General features: G+C 43.4%; 1 protein-coding gene across 1 annotated transcript; it reads left to right on the top strand.

Moving 5' to 3' along the window:
- The first annotated feature begins 6,171 nt into the window (after nucleotides 1-6,171).
- LOC141992769 (uncharacterized) lies at nucleotides 6,172-9,601 on the top strand. The gene has a single exon (XM_074962106.1). The coding sequence runs from the start codon at nucleotides 6,172-6,174 to the stop codon at nucleotides 9,028-9,030; it is 2,859 nt and encodes a 952-aa protein (XP_074818207.1). The 3' UTR covers nucleotides 9,031-9,601.
- Nucleotides 9,602-21,539: the final 11,938 nt, after the last annotated feature.

Here is a 21,539-nt window from a genome sequence, read left to right as displayed (position 1 = left end):
TTTTTTCAGGTTCACACTGATTAACACAGAGAACAATTGGGGCTGCTAAACTTTCAGAAATTTAAGTTCAGCTATATTTTCCAGTACAGTGATGAAATGGGTGTTTGTATACACAAACATCAACATGCTTAACTACTCACTTTCCCTTAAAATATGTAGTATTTCAGTCTGTTTATATGGAATATGGAGTTGGGCGAGGAGACATTTCAGCATATGTCTGACTTATTAAAAGACAATTTTAAGTAGAACTGTATCCTAAACTGCATTATATCGTACCCAAACATTGCATTTCAGTGGGGGAGTCAACTTCCTTTATAGGAACAGAACAGACTCCTCAAACTCTTACCACAAAAGTGGTCCATAGACATGCAAATAGTCCTATTGTCTTCAATGGGATTTATCAAATGATTAACGGTTTACAGGATTAGGTTCCAAGTTTGTAAATTGTTCTAGATGAAACTGACAATGCCTGCGCTGTCAGATCAGAAGGAGCTTCATTCGAATAAAGGTGGGCAGAAGTGTGAAAAGTCTTAGCTCCATTGCTAAGATGAGGAACATATTTTCAGCAAAGTTCTTGATAGATTCCTGAAGCAGCTGGTTTAAGGTAGTCAGTGTCCGGCATTATAATCTTCACTTATAGTTCTCTCACCCACAAAGCTGGAAAATGAGGCATTTGTTTTCTTTGTTTTTCTGCTCCAGTTCCAGTTAGCAAAATGCACGTTAGACTAGTTTGGCTGCAAAGAAGAATTCTGTGTTCACTGGAGACAACACCTGACTCCTGTCAGGCTGCAAAACTGGGCTGACATCGGAATCCAAACATCCTCTGATGTGATGCAATATGGATGTCCTGGATAATTCAGATCAATGGGGAGAAACAATATAAAAAACACTGTTTAAATTCCTTCCATCCCTGTCCCACCCCCCCAACCCCTCACCTCTTGAAGACTCTTGACCAATTTAACAACACAATACATATGCTAACAAACTTAAACAAAGCCTTTGTTTAAGCTTGTTAGCATATGCATTGTGCTGTTAAAGCCATGTAAAGAAAGAATGTCCTCCCTAGCTGTGTTCTGCTCCTTTAAGGAGCAGAGCGCAGCCCCACCCCACCACTGGAGGGGGGTGGGGCCTAGCCCCAAGTCTTTTGGTACCCCATACCCCCTAAAAATCTCTTGCCAGTGCTGCATACTAGAGCGTACAACCCTGCTTGCAGTCCTGATCAGGAATCAATGACCACGGTATCTAAACCCAATGCAGAGAATCAAAGCAAATAATATAATAATTCCAGAAAGGAACTCAATAAAGGGAACTCTGCCCTCTGTGAGGCAGACAGCTGTGGAGGGTGGGGTATGGGTCTAAAAATAGCCTTGCTCTGAACATTGTTGAGAAACTCAGTGAAGAAAATTGTTGGCCTCGGTGCAAAGACTGGTGGAGAAATGTCTGCTGCACAACATTGCCATCACAGCAAGGACAAACTGAAGTGTTCTTTCACCCCAGGTGGTGGTCCCTCCTGGTCAGTATTCAAGCACATAGAGGGGGAGCTTGTCCTGATGCTGCCTGGGTTGTATTTGCTCTGGGGCTAAGTGGAGGATTTGCCAAAATGGGTTATGCTCCCCAGCCTGTATTTAGGAACTTACATAAGCGGCCTGCTATTGGAAGGTGCTGAGCATCCTGCAGCTTCCAGTGAAGCCAAATGGTAGCTGCTGGGTGCTCAGCACCTCTGAAAGCAGATCACTTCTTTAGGTGTCTAAATATAGATTTAGGAGTCCAACGTAGGTCCCTATTTTGGAAAGTCTCCAGAGCTGTCACCATGACACTGTTCATCAGCCCTGAAATTCATTTAAAGCCCCACTCTACAGGAACTCTTCGAAGATCTTGGTCTGAAAAGCGCCAGAGCAATGCAGCTTGCATCCTTTTAATCTATCACTCAGATCCTGAAGCTAGACAGGGGAGACCTGTGCATTGTAAGCACTGCTCATAGGAAGACATGGAACAGGTTTCTGTGCATCAAGGGTGAGATTGATTTGATGGTGATATTTACCTTACTGTGGCAATAATAATATGAGAATAACCCTTCCATTAGCTAGCACCTTCCATCCACAGCTCTTCACAAACGCTAATGAACAGAGGCTCACAACAGCCTTTTGAGGAGAGAAAAAAAATCAAACAGCATCTCTCAGGCCATGTTCTTTTGATCTCTGCAAGCAGCAGCTCTCAAATGTCAAGAAAAGCTTTGCAGTTCAGTGGAGAGGAGCAGATACTCAGGCCAGAGGTGACAGATGCATATATCACTGTAACTGAAGAGGCTCACCTTTCAAAGTGACCTGAGCAGCAGCTTTTCCTTCACAATTATTTGTCTGGAATTGGGTGTTCCAGTCTGGGGTCATCTCTGGGTCAAAATTCCCAAATCCTTACTCCAGCAAAACTCCCACTGAGCAATGTCAAGGGATTGGACCTCTCATGGACATCCAGGGGAGTGGCACATGCTCAGCACCTCTCAAGATGTGGCCTATCAGGAGTTGAGCCGGAGTGAGAACAGGGTAAACACAAAGTACAGTGCGAGTGAGGGCTCCTCCGAACCGCTGATGTCTCAGACCAGTTGCCTGAACACTGACCTGCAGGGACTGGATGGAGTAGGGATGAACGGGCACTTAAATTAATCCTTGTCCTAGAGACAGGCAAGGGCCCAGCTGACACTACGGCACAAATCTGCACAGCTCTGGGGTGGGTGCACTTTTTGCTATCCCACCCCTTCAGGACAGCCCATTATCCTCCAATTGGTCCTAGACAAAACAAGCAGCTGGTTCTCAGTCTGTAATCCTCAGGGAACTATTGCCTAAGCCAGTGGTCTCCAAAGTGGGGTGCGCGCAAGGCGATCGATTGGGGGGCGCAGCAGGAGGGGCGCCGCCGGAGCAAAAGGGCGGCATGGCAGGAGGAGCACTGCCCGAGGGAGGGAAAAAAAAAAAGAGGGCGGGGGGCGGCCCTGAGTCCTCTGGCCCGTGGAGGAGCAGGGGCAGCCGCACAGCCAGCGGCCAGAAAGAAGCAGCACTTTCCCCCTCAAAGCGGGCCGGAGAGAAGCGCCGCTTTGAAGGGGAAAGCGCCGCTTCTCTCCGGCCTCTGGCTGTGTGGCTGCCCCTGCTCCTCCCGAGTCCTCGGGCCCGTGCTCTCAGGGCCACAATCCGAAAGGGGCTTTAGAGCTTCAGGCCAGGGCCCCGGGGCCCCCTTAGCCCAGGGCCCTGAAGCCCCTACGGTCTGGGTGGCCCTGCCTGCCGTGGGGGTGAGGGGGGGTGGGGGAGGGGAGCTCCCAGAATCGCGGCCATGGGGGTGGTGCTGCGCTGCGCAGAGCCACCTGCACCAAACAGTAGCTGCCTCAGGTAAGTGCTCTGCACCTCCTGCCTGCCCCAGCCCTGAGCCTCCTCCCGCACCCCCACCCTGAGTGCCCTCCCACACCCTAACTCCCTCCCAGACCCCGCACCCCCACCCTGAGAGCCCGCTGTATCACAAAGTGTTAAACCAAGATTTTCAAAACTAATAAAGCATATCCAATCACAATCTCACTAAAAATATTATAATAATTTTTTTTAGTGAGAGCAAAAAGGTTTTTTGTACCGTTAATAAAATAAAAAATTTTAAAAATATTATTTCATCTTTATCTCATTGTTTTTTAATTTCTGTTTTTTGTGTATGTTTTATCATGTACACAATATATTAGTACAGTAGTACATGTACATAATTTATACATAAATATACATATATTGGGGGTGCGTGCTCAAAAATTTTTTACTGATAGGAGTGCGCGATCAAAAAAGTTTGGAGACCACTGGCCTAAGTGTAGTCTGTAGAATACAGACCACTTACAGCCTGGTTGCTTTTGTTTTCCTCTATGGTACCAAAGACCTTTACAGCAAAAGGCCTGAGATTTCCTTGCCTCCTCTAAAGTGCCACGAGCACAGGAAATGTATTTAAGGCTTAACTCTGCGATGGCAGCTAGCTTCCTGTTTGGAGACAGAAGTAGGTTGTGTAAGCAGAAAGTCAAAGCAGTTCAGTGGTGCAATAGGAGAACCCCGTGACTCTAGCCGCCTTGGGAATCCACAGGCTGGCAGGGAAGTGTGAGACATAAACTGATGTTTTCTGGACTCACAACTGATTATAAAACACTCAACCCAATCATATAGATTGAAAACACACTGGGCCAGATTCTTACCTTTTGTAAAGGGATGAAACTCCACTGAGTCAATGGAGCTGTGCCCATTTACACCAACAGTGCATCTGGCCTAGCGTCTTGAACCAACAACTTGTATCTAAGCTGTTGCCACAGAAATACAGATATGCTGGGCATGAGCTAGAGGACATGCATGTGGCACAGGAAACGAGCACTGGCTCCATTCTGCATTATCTACAGATGCACTGTAAAGAGCCGGCTAGCTCATTACTGGGCTTCATTACCATAGTCCAACATCCAGCTAGCGGAGGGATCCATAATCATTAAAACAGGTGCCAGAAGTGGGTGGCAGCAACCTGGGAGCAGGCTGAGAAGGGAAAAGCTGGACAGCAGTTAGTCTAGGAGTTGGGGCTCTGGAGGGCCGGAGAGCGGAGCCACCATTAACCCAGTTGCAACAGGAAGACATGGTGCTGCAACCCCCAGGCAGAAGGCCAATGCGAAGGGGTCACACTGACTCCTGGATACCTGTATGTCCATGTGCTTGACTGCCCCTCTGGGCTAAACTGGGAACTGGGATTTATCTTGTAACGATTAAAACAAGCATGCCCAGGGTGCAGCAGTTATTTCTGGCAGTACTAGGAAAGGAATCAATCTTCAGTTGTATAAAGTGTGCAAGGGTTTTGGGGAACCCACTAAGAGTTAGAGCCTGAAGCCCTTGTGTTTGGAGTGCCTACACACCTTGCCTCTGAGCTTGTGGTACACCCAGCACACGACTAACACTCAGGGTAGAGTGGTACTCACAGCTGTAGCCTGCTGCGGACTCAGTTGAGGCCTTGGTCCTTTTCCTGAGACGGACAGGAGAGGGCAGCATATTGAATCACCAAGGCTGTGCAACTGGGCCCCATGGAACTCCCTCCCTTCTGAAGGTACAGACATTTCGGTCAAGCCAGTTACCTCCTGAGTTCTATCACCTTTGGATTTTACATTTGTCACTGGCTTTTTTGCCTTGAGAAACTACTTATGGGGCCAAAGTGACATTGGATCTGGTCTCACAATCTTCCTAGCATCCAGGAGCAGTTAATGTGCAAAGCCAAGAGCTCCCATTACAACAGCCCCAGGAATGCTCCCTGAGGCACTGCTCTAATAATCCAGAGATCTGCATTCTAGCCCTTGTTCTGCTAGAAACTCGCTGTGTGACCTTGGGGTTCTTTTTATTTGGCTTCTGGTGTTTGCACTTTTAAGGGTCACATTTTCCAACTTTTCTCTGCAACCACGAGGGCTAGAAATTAATTTTAAAAAAAGCTGAGATTCTCATGCAATGCAGTGGCAACACTCCATTGAATTTCCTTATTCATACATACCCCACAGGGCTGTTATGAGGTTTGACTCACAAATATTTGTAGAGTCCTTTTGAGATTCTCAGATGGAAGGCACAGGGTGAAATTCACCCCTTTGTGAAGGACTTAAGTGCAGTATACCCCTTGTGCTGTCTGTCTGCCTCAGGTGAATTACACTGTGGAGAGATTTCAGAGTAGCAGCCGTGTTAGTCTATATCCGCAAGAAGAACATGAGTCCTTGTGGCACCTCAGAGACTAACAAATTTATTAGAACATAAGCTTTTGTGGGCTACAGCCTACTTCATCAGATGCATAGAATGGAACATATAGTAAGAAGATATATATATACAGAAATTATGGCCTTTCTGCACATGCCTGAGTGTTTTATGCAGGCCCTATCGGGTGCTCACATACCCACTGCACTGTCCTTTGAAAATTTGGCCCTTTAATTTTTAATTCTTCAGTAGGATGAGACTTAAAGCAACTAACTCCAGCTCTTCTGAAAACAGAGACCTCAATATTCTATTAATAGTGATATGCAACATGAGGATTTTTTTCTTCCGCATTTGGAGACTTTTCCTGATTACACAAGAGCACTAATTTCACTTTCAGCTTTCTCCTCACTACGACTCTTCTTGGTTTTGAACTAAGGAGCGATCAGGAGTTAGAGAGATGTTGTTCCTGCAGCTTTTCTCTGCCTTGATTTTCTACAGCCAAGGCCAAGGAGTGGCTCCTTACTCACTGCAGAACTGTATGGTCCATGAACAGTGGAGCAAAATGATAAAGGTGCTGTGCTATCATCAGAACTTGCCTCGAGTCCCACGTCATCTTCCCTGGAATGTAAGCAGCTTAGATCTGTCTGAGAATCAGATTGCAAGCCTGAGGCAGAGCGACTTTAGCAAACTGAGTCTGTTGCAAGTCTTGAATGTTTCTCAGAACCAAATTCATCTAATTGAAGACGGCACTTTTACTCACACAAGCAGCCTAAAGATCTTGAACCTCACTTCAAACCAGCTGAGAGTTCTTTCCAGCTCTATGTTTGATGGGCTGGGGAACCTTACAGTCTTGCTACTTAGGGAAAATAATATTGACAGGATTGAGGCATCTGCCTTTGCCCACCTGATGAAGTTAAAGGTAATTGATTTATCATCAAACAAGTTACATTCTCTGAATGCTTTGGATGTTGTGTTTAAGGTAAAATCTTTGGAAGAGCTGCACATAAGAGAGAACAATATAACAAATTTCACTACCAAAGATATTGTTAATGTGCCCATGTGGCTTCGTGAACTGGATGCATCCCATAACCCAATCTCTTTCATTGATGTTGCAACTGATGCTTTGTATAGACTTCTTTCACTGGATTTATCTTTCTCTGGCACCCATAACCACATTACATGGATTATACAAGACCCTTGTTTCCTGAAAGGGTTAAAGAGATTATATTTAGGAGGAATATTTATGACACCACTAGACATATTGGCTGTGGTCCAAAAACTGAATTGCTCTTTGCTAGAGGAGATCCACCTAAATGAGTTGAACTTGACTGATTCTGACAATATCATAGAAAAAATATGCCTTTGGCACCGAAATGTTAAGAATCTTAACTTACAAGGCAATAAATTTGAAAGCATTAAAGGAATTGTCTTTGAAAACTGCACTCATTTATGGCATTTGGATCTGACACACAGCAGGTTTAAAGTGGTGCCGTGTATATCTTTTCAGCCCCTGAATTCTTTACAGAGTCTTTCCCTGGCAAACAATGAGTTCACTGCAGTACCAAATGCAACTTCGAATATAACGTCTCTGAAAAGTCTGGATCTCAGCTTTAACCAAATTAGGAAAATTGTCCCAAATGACTTTGCCAATCTAAAGAACCTGGAGCACCTCAATCTAACTGGAAACAAAATCACTAAGATCAGCTCAGATTTGTTTTCGGATCTACACAATTTGTTGGAATTAAATATCAGAATGAACCTCCTTTTGGAAATCTCACAACCTTTTTCAGATAGTTTAGGGAAGCTGGAAAAAATGGAACTAACAGGAAATAAGATGAGCTCCATCAAGAAAGAAACTTTTAGGAATCTGACTTCTCTGCAGTTTCTCAGCCTGTTGGACAACCAAATTAGCACAATAGAACCCGGAGCCTTTGAAGGTCTGAGCCACCTTCAGACACTGCTTCTTGCCACAAATAAGATCACCAAGCAAACCTTCCAGAAAGGCATCTTCCAGGGAGTAAACTCATTGGTTGACCTTCAGCTTTTTGGAAATTACATCTCCTATGAGACATCTGAAGAACTTGACAACCCTCCCTTCATTCTCCTGAAGTCCTTAAAATACCTCTCTCTGAACAGCCAACGTCGGAGTGGGCTTCTGAATTTCCCATCTAACTTCTTGCAAGGGTTGGAATCAATAGTGAGAATCCATGCTGGCAACTTGCCCGTCACTAATTTGGATCCAGCCACCTTTAGTTACACCCCTATGCTTGAAGAACTGGATTTGAGCAACAATCCTATCAGTCCCATTAGCCCAGCTCTGTTCCAGCCTGTACCGAAGCTGAGAGAGCTACATCTCAATAAAATAGGGCTGCAGTCCCTTGATTTTGTTCTCCAAGTAAACTTTTCTAAGCTGGTCATACTCAGAGTGTCTGGAAACAAACTAAATGTAATTGAACTTAAGCACATAAGGGCTTTATCTTACCTTACTTTTTTGGATCTTAGACAAAATCCTTTCACTTGTTCTTGTGATAACCAAGTGTTCCTCAATTGGTCTCTTCATGACTTAAAAACTCAGGTGATCTATTTCTACCAGTACACCTGTGCTTTCCCACTTGCCAATAAGGGAAGGAAACTGTGGGCCTTCCACACCTCCTCCTGCACAGTCGACCATGAGTTTATTCTGTTTGTTACGAATACAATCACAATTATTTTACTGATGATAGTCTGCATCTGTTTTCACCGGAGGTGGCAGGGGATTTATGCTTACCACCTGCTCCTTGCCTATATTCATGACAAGAGCTACAAAAGGATGAGGCAACATAAAAAATACGAGTATGACGCGTTTGTCTCCTACAACACGCATGACCAGGAGTGGGTGGTCAATGAGCTCCTTCCCACACTGGAAGACAAATACCACTGGAGGCTATGTCTGCACCACCGTGACTTTGAACCAGGGAAGTGCATCCTGAAGAACATTGTGGAGAACATCTATGCCAGCAGGAAGACCATTTGTGTCATAACCCGCCATTACCTGGAAAGCGAATGGTGCTCTAAGGAGATGCAGGTGGCCAGCTTTCGCCTCTTTGATGAACACATGGATGTCCTGGTCCTAATTTTCCTGGAACACATCCCCAGTGATAGTCTATCACCCTACCACAGAATGAGAAAGCTGGTGAAGAAGAAAACATACCTCACGTGGCCCCAGGAGGAGAAGGAGATTCCGCTGTTTTGGCATAAACTCAACATGGCCTTGAAGACAAGTGAGGGGAAAGAGGATGAAGATCCTATTTTGTCTTCTGGTCTCCATCTGGAATGACCCCAAACACAGTGGCCTGCAGTGACTCTCTCTGTCTGCTTATGACATTTCTGATGGGCCCATCTCTGCGATTTCTAGATATCAGCCTGGATATTGAAGACATTTGTGTCCAGTATTTGAAAATATTTGGCTTCCCCTCACTGAAGGGGACTATGACAGTGGCACTTGCATTACAAAGAGGTCAGTCCTAAAACCACCTGCACATTGCCAAGCCACGGTTGAGGCTTATAGACTGGGCTAGTGACCGTATGTGAGTGAAGCTTGTTTGATACTATGTGTTCCTTTACCTGTTCTGTGGCTAAACAGAAGCCTTGAGTCTGCGGGGCCATCAAGCTTAATTTGATGAAATTTGTTAATTGGGTTTTAATGTGCTTTAAAAATGTAAAAAAGGAAAGAAAGAAAGAAAGAAAGAAAGAAAGAAAGAAAGAAAGAAAGAAAGAAAGAAGAGCTCAGTAGCAAAGCTAAGTAATTGTGAACCAAGGAGAGCAAACCTGGGGTAGAAAAGAATGATGGAAACAACCTTTGCAAACCCAAAACGAAAACTTAACAAAATTATGAATGCCTTCCTGTCTGCAGCTGTTTGGCACAGTGAACATATGACCTTTATTGTGAAACTATTTTAAAACAATTTGCAAATCACCTTTAAGAAAAGGTAAGGTGCAAACTTTCATTTTCAAACTCCCTGAAATTATGTAAATCCAGCTTCGAGGCAATTAAAGAGAACAACTGCATTGAGAAAAAGCTCTATTATGAACTTTTAATTATCTTTACACTTGTTAAAATCTAATGTTTAGATTAATTTCTACATTTCATTTTTTAATGTTTAAGAACTTTAAATGTTTAGGTTAATTTCTAGTTTTCATCTTTAGAACAAGAGATTGATTACCAGTGTCAATCTGGACAGGGAGAAAATATCCACACTAAGTCCTGTTCTATACACTGTTTATACTGGTAGAACCATGTTGGCTGGTTTGTAATTTTTAATGAAATAATTATACTGGTACAACCCCTAGAGTGGATGCAGTTATAACAGTGTAAAAGTGCTTGTACCACTATTGCTTATTGTGCTTCCCATTCAGGAATACCAAGATATATATATATAAGGATATACCAATATAGCACTGTTTTATAGATATATGGCTGTGTCCACATTAGAGGGATTGTACCGCTTTAGTTACAGTGGTGTCATTAAAATGGTACAACTTTTGTGTGTACATAAGACCTAAGGCTTAAATGCAGTAAAGCATTTAAGCACATGCTTAACTTTAAGCAAGTGTTCAGATACTATGGTGATTAGCGAGATCGGAGAACCAATATAGAATAAAAAAGAAAAGGAGGACTTGTGGCACCTTAGAGACTAACCAATTTATTTGAGCATGAGCTTTGCTAGATTGGGCCCTTACTTCCTACTCGGGCATAAGCAAATGGATTGAGAGGGATTCTCTGTTGTTACAAGAAGATACCTTGTGATAAATGAAGGGGTGGGGTAGCTCCCTTTTATGGACACCCACCCAGCCAGTAGCTATAAAATCCCTCACAGTAGCTGTTCTCTAATTGCTCTACCTGTAAAGGGTTAAAGAGTCTCACTGTTATGCATAGGTAAAAGGAAGTGAGTGGGCACCTGGCCAAAAGAGTCAAGGGGAAGGCTAGAACTTTTTAAAATTGAAACAAGACTCCCCTTTGTCTGTCTGTTGTTGTTCTCCTGGGGAGAGGCAAACAAAACAGAGCTCTGCTGTAAGAGTTTGGGCCAGGTATGAAAAAACCATCAGTATCATACCTAGAAACTACTCATTTAAAACCCGAGATATGTAAGTAGATCAGGAAATGTCTAGGAAGACGCAATTAGGTTTATTCCTTGTGTTTCTTTATGGCTTGTGGACTCCTCTATGCTAAACCCAGGTCCTTTTGTTTTGCTTGTAACCTTAAGCTGGACCTCAAGAAAGCTATTCTAGATGCTTAATCCTTGTAGTTTTTTTTTTTTAAATCTAGCAAATGCCTAAATTCCCAGGTGTATTGTTTTTTATTAATAAAATTTACTTTTTTTAAAAACAGAATTGTTTTTTTGTGTCTTAAGAGGTTTGTGCACATGTTGTTTAATTATCTGGTGACCACAGCTGATTTCTTCTTCTTTTTTTTTTTCTTTCTCAGCCCTTCCCAGCAGGGGTGTGTGTGTGTGAAAGGGCTTGAGGGTACCCCACAGGAAGGAATTCCCACGTGTGCCTTCCTGAGTTCTCAAAGGGGTTCTGCATTTGGGTGATGGCAGTATCTACCAGTCCAAGGTCAGAGAAAAGCTGTAACCTTGGGAGTTTAATGCAAGCCTGGAGTGGCCACTATTAATTGTTGGAATCCTTGCAGGCCTCCACCTTCTGCACTCGAAGCGCCAGAGTGGGGAATTAGCCTTGACACACCTAAAGACAGACAGTGTGAGTTAACTGGATGGTTTTGGTAGTCTAATTTGGTGATATACAGTAGTGGAATCTTTGTGGATATCCTCGCTATAGCTCAGCATTTAAGAATCACTACAGGATGTTTTAAATGAGCACATTCTGTTGCATTTTGCTGAGCATATTTAGTAGCTGCTGTCTTAATTCTTTAGTATATGTTAGAAGGGAATTTTTTAATAAAACAAGGTGGATGATGCAGTGTTTATGAAAAGATGAATGAATAACACTCTGGGTCACATCCACCACTGCAGTGACTTCCGTGGAGCTGTTCCCATACTCTGATACTTGCCTCTTGGCCTTAGTGATCTGTTGTGACAGTGAGCTCCACAGATTACTATGGGTTGTGTAAAATGATTTTCTTGTATTAGTTTTAAGTTTGCTGCCTTTTCCTTCCATTGAACATCATTTTGTTTTTATATTGAGAGGGCAACAAATTTGCCTTCTCTCTTCCAGTCCTTATTTTGATGCTCCCTGTTCTTTGTTTCCTCTCAAAAATAGTCCCAGAGTTGTCAATTTATTTTCTTACGGAAGCCTCTCCAGGCATCTAGTTACTACTCCCTGCCTCTGAACCCGCTCTATTTCTGCCATATCTTTTTTAAGATGGGCTGATCAGAACTAACACGCTATTCCAGCCGGGGGAAGGTGTACCCTGGATTTATCCAATAGCATTAGAATATCTCAAGCAGTATTTCCTGTCCCCTTCCTCATGCACCCTGACACTTTCTTTTTTACTGCCATTTCACACTGGCAGAGGCTTTCATTGAGCTGTTCACAGTGATATCCAGACCTTTTTCCTGGTTAGAATTAGGGTCTGATTCTTCCACCTTTACTCATGCTGAATGGCTCCTCACACCATGAATAGGATCACTAGAAACTGCCATCACAGTGGCACCATTTGACACCTTTGCTGACTGTCTCAGCAGACAGCCCAGTGACTGAATGGGCCACAGATACTGAACTCCCCTTACTCTAGCAGGGATCTGTTGTATTAATCTCCAGGTCAGGGTTGAGGCACATGGATCAGAAGCAGAATTTGGCCCATTGAATGTAACAGCCATTGTATGGGGGCGATTGCTGAACTTTACATCCTGTCAATAACTTCAGCAGCCCAATATTCTGGGTGTCTGAGCCCTGCTAGTGGCTATCAGAGCAATAATGCTACGTCTGGTTGTGTCCTGGTGTCTTGCCCTTGGCTGATGTGTGTCTGATTTGGCCCCTAGCAGCGCAAGATTCTTGTCTACAGCAGCAGCCCAAAAAGCTGTGAGCAGCTCTAAAAATAGACCAGTAAATGGCCTACTCTGTGCTGTAAAAAGCCCCCAGCTGAAGGTCATAGAAAAGCTACAGACCTGGCCACCCTGCTCAGAAGGGTGCCCTTGGAAGTTGTGCCCTTGTCTCAATGACATGCTCCTGACATAACAGCATGGGCAGTTGGGAAAGCACTGAGATGCTGAGGCAGAATGGGTGTCCTGAAATGAATATCCCAGTGAGTCTGCAAAACCATTCATCCAGATCTAATTTGATGCATAAATATTGTAGCAGTGCCAATAACACAGGAGCTGGCCCGTCTCTAATGCAGAAGCACGTAGATGTTAGCCATGTTACTGTTCTTGTATTAACAACCTTTCCTAACTGCATCAGATAGGCTGTACTGCCCATGATTGGGTATATGCTATTTCATAGGTCTCTGCAACCTGATATTTAACCCACCAGTCAGATAGAGAGGCAGTTTTATTTAATAACTAGACCAAGGTACTTGAAGTCTGGTGATCTGAGATTTATACCCAACTTTGCCAATGACTTCCTGTGTGACTTTGGGCAAATCACATAAGGCTTAGGCTCCCTTTGTGCCTTTGAAAATCTTTCCCCTCAAATGCTGGGGCCCGCAGGTTCTGTGAAATGAGGTATTGCTACTTTTCTACTTCATAAAGTTGTTGTGGAGTTAAATTCATGAAAAGTCATAATGTGATTGGAGATCCTCAAATGGCAGGAGCAATACAAGGACAAAAGGGCAGATCCTGATCTCATTTACATCAGTGTAAACCTTGAGTAATTCACTGGACTTGCATCAGGTTTACGCTGACATACCTGAGATCAGATTCTGTCCCGAAGTCTTTGTAATCGTTATGCTATTTGTGAAGTGCTCCACCCTAGCTCTGATGTTAAAACAGTAGTCTAGCAAAATTGAATCTAGACTCTCCTCTCTGACACTGGGTCCCAGCCCCCTATTGCCAACAGCAGCAAGCAGAGTGAATCCCAGTAGGGGGCTCAGAAATTAAACACCCAATTATCAGCACTCACAGGCCACCCATGAGGAGATGTGCTTGACACTCTGACCATTCAGATCACTGCATGGTGTAGCTTGTCAATGAAAGGCTTCCCCCCCAGTGCTGTTTGGCAAGAGTAGGGGATATCCTTGCTGCCCAGAAGGAGGATCTGTTCCCTCTCTCTCTCTGACTTCACAGTGACAGATTCACCGGCACTACTGCAAGTATGCTGCTAGATCTGTACTGTATAGAACAGCTGTTTCATTATGGTGTGCACAGCCCCCCTCCCTACCCTGGGATCAAATTAAAAGCTTTGGGGACATTCAGTTGCATAGAAAGAACAACTGAAGTGTGAGCAGTGCTGGGATCAAGGTGATATTGAGCTAATTGTATGAGAACAGTTCTCAACAAAGCAGGAAGTTCAGTGTATCTAATGGAGAGAGAAGAAAGGGGATTTATTCCTTTTGCTTTATCTGGTGATACAGATGTAAACATCTCTTCCTTGCTTCACTGCCCCTCACAAAACAATGAAATGCACGAGACTTAGAGCATCTCAGAGTGTTTAAACAGAGAAAATATTAAAGGGCTGAGGCTAAAAAGTGTGGTGTATTGAAAAGTGTGTTAAAATTATAAATTTTTACATTCTCAGTAGTTTACCTTACCGGTGCTGCTTGCTGCCGAGGGTACTCTGTAGGGAAGCGTGCAGTAGTAGCCAGTCTGCAAAGATCCAGCCTAGAGCAAGGTGGGGTGACTTGAAGAAGATGGGGTGACTGCTTAAATTGCAGAAAGAGAAGTTTAGGTTGGACATTAGGAAAAACTTCCTGTCAGGGTGGTTGAGCACTGAAATAAATTGCCTAGGGAGGTTGTGGAATCTCCATCCCTGGAGGTTTTTAAGAGCAGGTTGGACAAACACCTGTCAGGGATGGTCTAGATAATACTTAGTCCTGCCTTGAGTGCAGGCGATTGGACTAGAAGACCTCTCGAGGTCCCTTCCAGTCCTACACTTCTAGGGTTCCATCCGATTGATTTGTCTCAGGCAATTTTTTTATCGTATTTTGTTGATGGGGGTGTGTAGGCTGATAGTTTCCAGTTTTATGTTTGAATAAAGCAGTTACTTTTTTTCTCTCAGTTGTTTGCAAAACCACCTTTGAAGCTGGGAATGCAGGCTTCTTTTGCTGATCAGACTTGTCCATCTTCCTCTGACACACAGTACAAATCACCTTGCAACTCACATTTACAATGCCGCTAATGCTCCCTGTGGTTTCAAAAAGAAATCCAAAGCCAGAAGTTTTCATCAATTCATTTTCTTTCTGATACTGACAGGCTGTGCAAATGTTATTAACATTTGTGTAACTCGCAATTTTTCTCAAAGTCGCAGAGTGAGAACATGGATGTAGAGGCTGTGGCTGCATTTCTGAAAGGCCTGGATGGATTTTTGACTGTCAATATCATTCACAGCTCTGTAAACTAAAGACCAGACTCCACAGTATAGGCCATGTTCAGGGGTGAAAGTGAGCTGGTATGGGCCGATACGGCGTACCGTTAAGAAGCCGGTACCGGCCCATACACAGCCCATGTTAAAGCGCTGCCGTGGCAGTGCCTTAACGTTGCTGCCCCTTCCCCCATCCATCGGGGCCCTTCCGGTAGGGACCCTAGCGGCAGGGCTGCCGATGGGGGAGGCAAAAAGGGCAACGACGTTAAAGCGCTGCTTGCCCCTTTTGCCCCCCCGGGCGACCGACGGGGGGTGTCAAGTTTCCTTCCCCACTCTGAACTCTAGGGTACAGATGTGGGGACCTGTATGAAAGACCCCCTAAGCTTATTCTTACCATCTTAGGTTAAAAGCTGCCACCACCAAAGTGTTACACAAAGAATAACAGGGGAAGTGCCCACTTGGAAACATCTCCCCCCAAAAATATCCCCCTCAAGCACTACAATCCCTTTCCTAGGGAAGGCTTGATAAAAATCCTCACCAATTTGCATAGGTGAACACAGACCCAAACCCTTGGATCTTAAGAACAATGAAAAAACAATCAGGTTCTTAAAAGAAGAATTTTAATAGAAGAAAAAGTAAAAGAATCACCTCTGTAAAATCAGGATGGTAAATACCTTACAGGGTAATCAGATTCAAAACATAGAGAATCCCTCTAGGCAAAACCTTAAGTTACAAAAAGACACAAAAACAGGAATATACATTCCATTCAGCACAACTTATTTTATCAGCCATTTAAACAAAACAGAATCTAACGCATACCTAACTAGATTGCTTACTAACTCTTTACAGGAGTTCTGACCTGCATTCCTGCTCTGGTCCCGGCAAAAGCATCACACAGACAGAGAGAGCCTTTGTTTCCCCCCAGCCCCTCCAGCTTTGAAAGTAACTTGTCTCCTCATTGGTCATTTTGATCAGGTGCCAGCGAGGTTATCCTAGCTTCTTAATCCTTTACAGCTGAAAGGGTTTTTCCTCTGGCTAGGAGGGATTTAAAGGTGTTTACCCTTCCCTTTATATTTATGACAGGGGGGCAAAAGGGCAGCTGCCCCAGGGCTGGCAATTTAAAAGGGCTCGGAGCTCCCGGGCATGGCTGCTGCTACCGCAGCAGTGGCCGGATAGCTAGGCCCTTTTAAATCGCCATCGGAGCCCCGGCCAGTGGGGTCCAGGCAGCGTAGATGGGCTGGCTGGCGGAGGCTGACCTGCAGCCCTGCCCCTTTTGCCAGAGGCCCTGCCCCTTCCGGGGGCCGGAGCCGGCCCCCGTACTGGTAAGAATTTATGATTACTTTCATCCCTGGCCATGTTTATCCATGGAAAAGCTGGAAAGAGACTATTTCTCCTATTGGGCATGACAGCTGGAAAGGTGCATTATCAAGAGTGTTCATCTTCCTCTGAGGTACCAGATATTGGTCACTACTAGAGGTAGGATTCCAGAGTAGATGGATCTATGGGTCTAATCCAGTATGGCAGAAGGTAGGGTACCATACTAGACGTACCTGTGGATCTGATCTTATATGGCAAGGGGCAGAATACCAGCTTAGGCCTTTGAGTCTGATACATTGTGCCAGAGCTGGATACAGGACTGTATGGACCTGTGGATCTGATCTGATATGGGTAAGGCGTGGGATACCTGAATGGATAGCTCTATGATTTTCATTCAGATCCTATGTCCTTACTAATCCCATTCACTTAATGTGTTGAACTCCTGCCCATGCAGAAATTAATTTCTCTTTCTTGTTCTTGAGAAAAATATTACCTTCTTGCTATTGTAGAAAGATACATACACAAGTACAGCTCATAAACTGCCATGACCCAAATCTGAAAACTGGCATTTAAAATGTGGACAGAACAGTAGTAGAAACAGGAAATGAGCCGAGGTCATTTCAGTATCATACATCTAGACTTGGAAGAATTATATATTTTTTAAAATAATTTTGATGGCTAATATTGATTTTTAAGCATTTTTTCCAATTTGTATCATTTAAATCTTCAGTTGTGCAAAATTATGGGATTTAAACATTTTTTATTGTTATCGATTTCCATTTTCACAGCTGTAGAAAAGTTGGGGGGAATCAGAAAGTAATTGTTTAAGACAGTAGACATTGAGATTTAAAAGTTTAAAGCTTTGTAACTGTTAAAAACCAACTGTCAGAATCACATGTCAAAATACACAATATAAATATCCGTAAATCAAATTCTAATAAGTTCTCAGGCAGCATTTTTCTTCCTTTGCCTATTTGTAAATTTCAGTTATTATCTATGGAAATATTTTTGCAGCTGTGTGTGTGTGTGTGTGTGTAGAGAAATTGACATTCCCTGATAAAAGTTGAATCCTTCCAAGCCTACATACATTCTGCGATGTTCCTTGAGCCTCATGCACATGAGTGACATGGTGGAATTGTCCCTGTGATCTTGTGTGCACATGTGCATGGAAAGAGTGTGTGTGTGCATGTGTATGTTTAAATAGTGGGCAATGCATATGTTTGTGTGTGTATGGAATCAAAAGGTTACCTGGGGAGATGATTGTATTGATGTTGATGCCTTTGCTAACTAGAAGCATAGACAGATAAATAGATCTATTTTCTTTCTGTCCAGATAGCCAAAACTCCCATTCAGCTTTCATCATATCCCATCTTCGCTATTGTGGCCTCCCTAACACCCATATCACCGTACAAAATGCAGCTGTTAATATCATCTTCTTTGTTTTGACCAAGTCCCTTTGAATCTCCTCACTGGCTCCCTTGGTTTCATGGCATCAAGTTTAACCTTCTTGTCCTCACCTTCAAGGCCTTTCAGAGCTCTACTCACCAAATGTATCTGCTCTTGTCTCTTCTTGCATGACTCTTCCTCCATTCCAGCACGTTCGTCAGCTTCTCACACACATCTCTGTGCCTTCTTCCTGGCTGCCCTCTGTGCCCAGAACATCCTTCCTGAACTGATCCTCTTTCAAATCTTTCAAAACCTCTCTCTGCTGTGATGCCTGTAAGAAGTTAGCTTGAGGGACAGATGGGGATAACTGGCATTTACCTTATATATTTAAAATTATCAAGAGAAAAAATAACAAATGTCTATATGTATATTACAAATTGTGTATGTTTCATCATATCCCCCTTCGTATGATACTTGTCTTCTTATATTGTAAGCTCTTCAGGGCAGACGCAGTGTCTTCATGGGATTCCAATCCTGATTGGAGTCTCTGGGTGCCACTGTAATATAAATATTCAGGGGTGCTGGAACAATTTTTATAGTGAGGGTGCTGAGAGCCATTGAACCAAACTGTAAACTCTGTGTATAATGGAAACCACTTCAACCAGAGGCTGTGGCAGCGCCCCTCAGCACCCAAGTTCCAGCACCTATGTAAGTGTTAGTTTTAAACAGTAATAATAACAGTAACTTTTCAGCCACCAGATGGCAGCATTGCACAATTTTGCAGATCTAGAGCAGAGAGGTCAGTAGCACTCAGATACACCCATATATGGTCTATTTATCAGACAACCTGTTTTTCCAGCTCTTCCAAATAAATGTGACTCAAGCCAAACAACTTCCCAACTGCTCAAATCCCTTCAAGAGCAGTTATTAAAAATCCTGTAGAGCTTTAAGTGCTTCTCAGTCCTCCTGAGCTGTTTGCACATCATGATCAACAGTAACAGCACTGGCAATAGGGGACACAAAGCTCCTTATTTAGAAATGAGTTGAGGGAGTTGTTCTGAGACATCTCAAGTGCCCTTGAAAGTCCAGTTCCCTCCTCCTGTGATATGTATCCGTACTCCTTGGTACAAGATCAATATTCACTTTCAGTGAGAGACCAGTGCAGATATTCTTAATTATGCAAAGAATCAATTACAGAATTTACATGGGAATGAGTTTTGGGTTGACTCTAACTTTGGGCATCCTTACTGATTCTAAAGTATGTGGATTAGTCCAGAATGTGATCAGTGTTGGTTAAGATCAGTTTTATTTTCATTGCAGGGAGAGATGGGACCAAAGCAAAACTCAGATCCAAATACCCTGAAGCACAAGAAAGTTTGGAGCTGAACTTTGCAGTTCAGGATCATTGCTAACTGCAAGCTTCATCCCCTACTTGGACTTTGTCATTCCTCTTGGTTTCCTGCTTTGCAGCCACCTTATAGATAACAAGGGGAGACCAAATGAATTTAGGCAAGTCTCAGAGTTATCACATAGTCACAGCCAATACTTAGGGCTTGTTGACAGAGAGTTCTTCTCCCACTATAACTAAACCAATATACAACTCCTAGTGTGATTGCAGATATATCAGGGGAAAAAGCTTTACCGGTATAAGCACCTTTATACTGGTATAATTGCATACACACTAGGGGTTGTACCACTTTAACCATATCAGTATAAAGTCACAGTCCTAATCAAAGTGGTTAAATCGATACATAAACTGTGTGTAGAAAAGGCCTTAAATTAGGCTCCTTATCATTCATAAGCATGCGGTTAGCAACCCCACCAGCTGAGCTGAAAGGGAGCTTCTGTGGCTGATCCAGTTAGCAAGAGACATGCCAAGTTGGCATCTAATGTATGCTGCTCTTATAATTTGGCTGCATTTCTCTAGGTACTTTCTCAACAGGGCTGGAGGCCTAAATCTTCTCCCAAATTTAGTCTTGCGCGATGGAGCCCATCCTGACAGTGAGTAATAATGAGTCACAAGGAATTCTCAGTTTCATACTCTTGCAAAAGAACAATGCAGAGAATGGATCGAGAGGACAAAGAAGGAAAGAACATTTAAAAAGGCAGAAAGAAACAGCAGACCCAGAATATATCTGGCTCACACAAAGCAGCTGGTTAAAGAACTCCCGGCAGAAATTTGCAAGGCATCTCCAGGAATTAGTGCTACACACTTTACAATCCAAAAAGACTCGTAGCTGAACCAAGGTTACAAGGTAAATCAAATCATGTCAGACCTACCAAAGAAGGATGATAAAACAGAGGTTGTGTATGCACAAAAGCACAAGACAGCTCCACTCCATTCTTAATTCACCCCTATTGTGCTTCTGGGCCTGAGATACTGCAGCAAGGATCTCAGAATAGCAGGGGGACCTTAGGTGCCACATGTTACTCTGAATTTATTTTTCTATACAATGAAGTCAAGCACTTAACATTAATGTACCAAAGGTTTTCGGATTTGATTTGGGATCTGATAAGTTGTCAGCAGAGCTTGGATACAATCCACTTTGGGCAATACTCAGAGCTGATGTAAAAGGTGATGTGAATTACAGGTCATGTGTGTACTGGTCAGAAAGATGGTGTAATTGACACACTGAAGATCAAGAAGGGGGTATGTAGCAGGAAAATTGACTAAGAGGATGGGTACAAGAATCAGATCTATGAATACTCCATTTAAGCACAATGTAACATTACTGCTGCTTTCCTCAATGTGACCCCAAAGCATTAATTATTATTTATAACGCACCTAAGTCAGGTACCTGCTCCAAAGAGGTTCTAGAGGAGATCCATCCACTTATAAAAAGGGCCAAATGTAAGCTGTTGCAACTCCTTTGACTTCAGTGGGAGTGGACCCATTTACACCTGGTCTGACTTTTAGGCCCTTTATATCTTCAAAGTATTCTTCACCTAGGGTCCTCTCAGCCACTTTACAAAGAACCAACCAACCAGCAATATTTAGCAGATTGGTTTGTGGAATGGACAAAAAGCAGCTGTGCACGTGCAGCCAAATTCTCAGAAGTGGCCACTGATTTTGGATACCTCTGGTTTTGGGTGCCCAAGTGTTGCAATGCCAGCTCTCATGACACTGGTTTTTTTTCTAAAGCCCCAGCACCCAGAGTCACGTGATTAATTGAAGATCTCAGCTTACATTTAAAAAATTCTCTCTATCCTTCATGTCTGCAGAGACAACTTGAAAATATTAACCTTAGAGGCTCAAAAAACAGATGCCAAACAAAAAAGAACTCAAAATTTAGACTTTTTAAAATCTCATCATTTTTAAGCCAAGCTTGTGATTTTTCTGGGGCTTGACTCATGATTTTTGAATACTCAGCATGAGGAATACTGCCAGCTAGAGACATCGTGGGCCCAATTTTCCAGTGCTGAGTGCTGAGTACCAATTGAGAAGCTCCCCCTAACTGCACTGAATGCTGCAACAGATGCTGAAGATCTCTGAAAATCAGGCTCCAGCTGTCACAAGCTGGACACCAAAAACGGAAGCACCCACAATCAGATGGGCCCCTCTGAAAGTGACTGATTTCTAAGATTACTAGCCCAGGACCATGGCTCTGCTTTCCCCCAAACAAGGTTGGCTGCCAGAAACAGGCTGCAAAGCCCCACGTGCCCCTC

This window comes from Natator depressus, chromosome 8, assembly GCF_965152275.1.
Source record: "Natator depressus isolate rNatDep1 chromosome 8, rNatDep2.hap1, whole genome shotgun sequence".
NCBI lineage: Eukaryota > Metazoa > Chordata > Testudines > Cheloniidae > Natator > Natator depressus.
The sequence above is the reverse complement of the archived record's forward strand: the minus strand, read 5'-3'. Positions and strand labels throughout refer to the sequence as shown.

Excerpts from the sequence above, each read along its gene's own strand:
- LOC141992769 (XM_074962106.1), top strand. The coding sequence starts at position 6,172 with ATGTTGTTCCTGCAGCTTTTCTCTGCCTTGATTTTCTACAGCCAAGGC.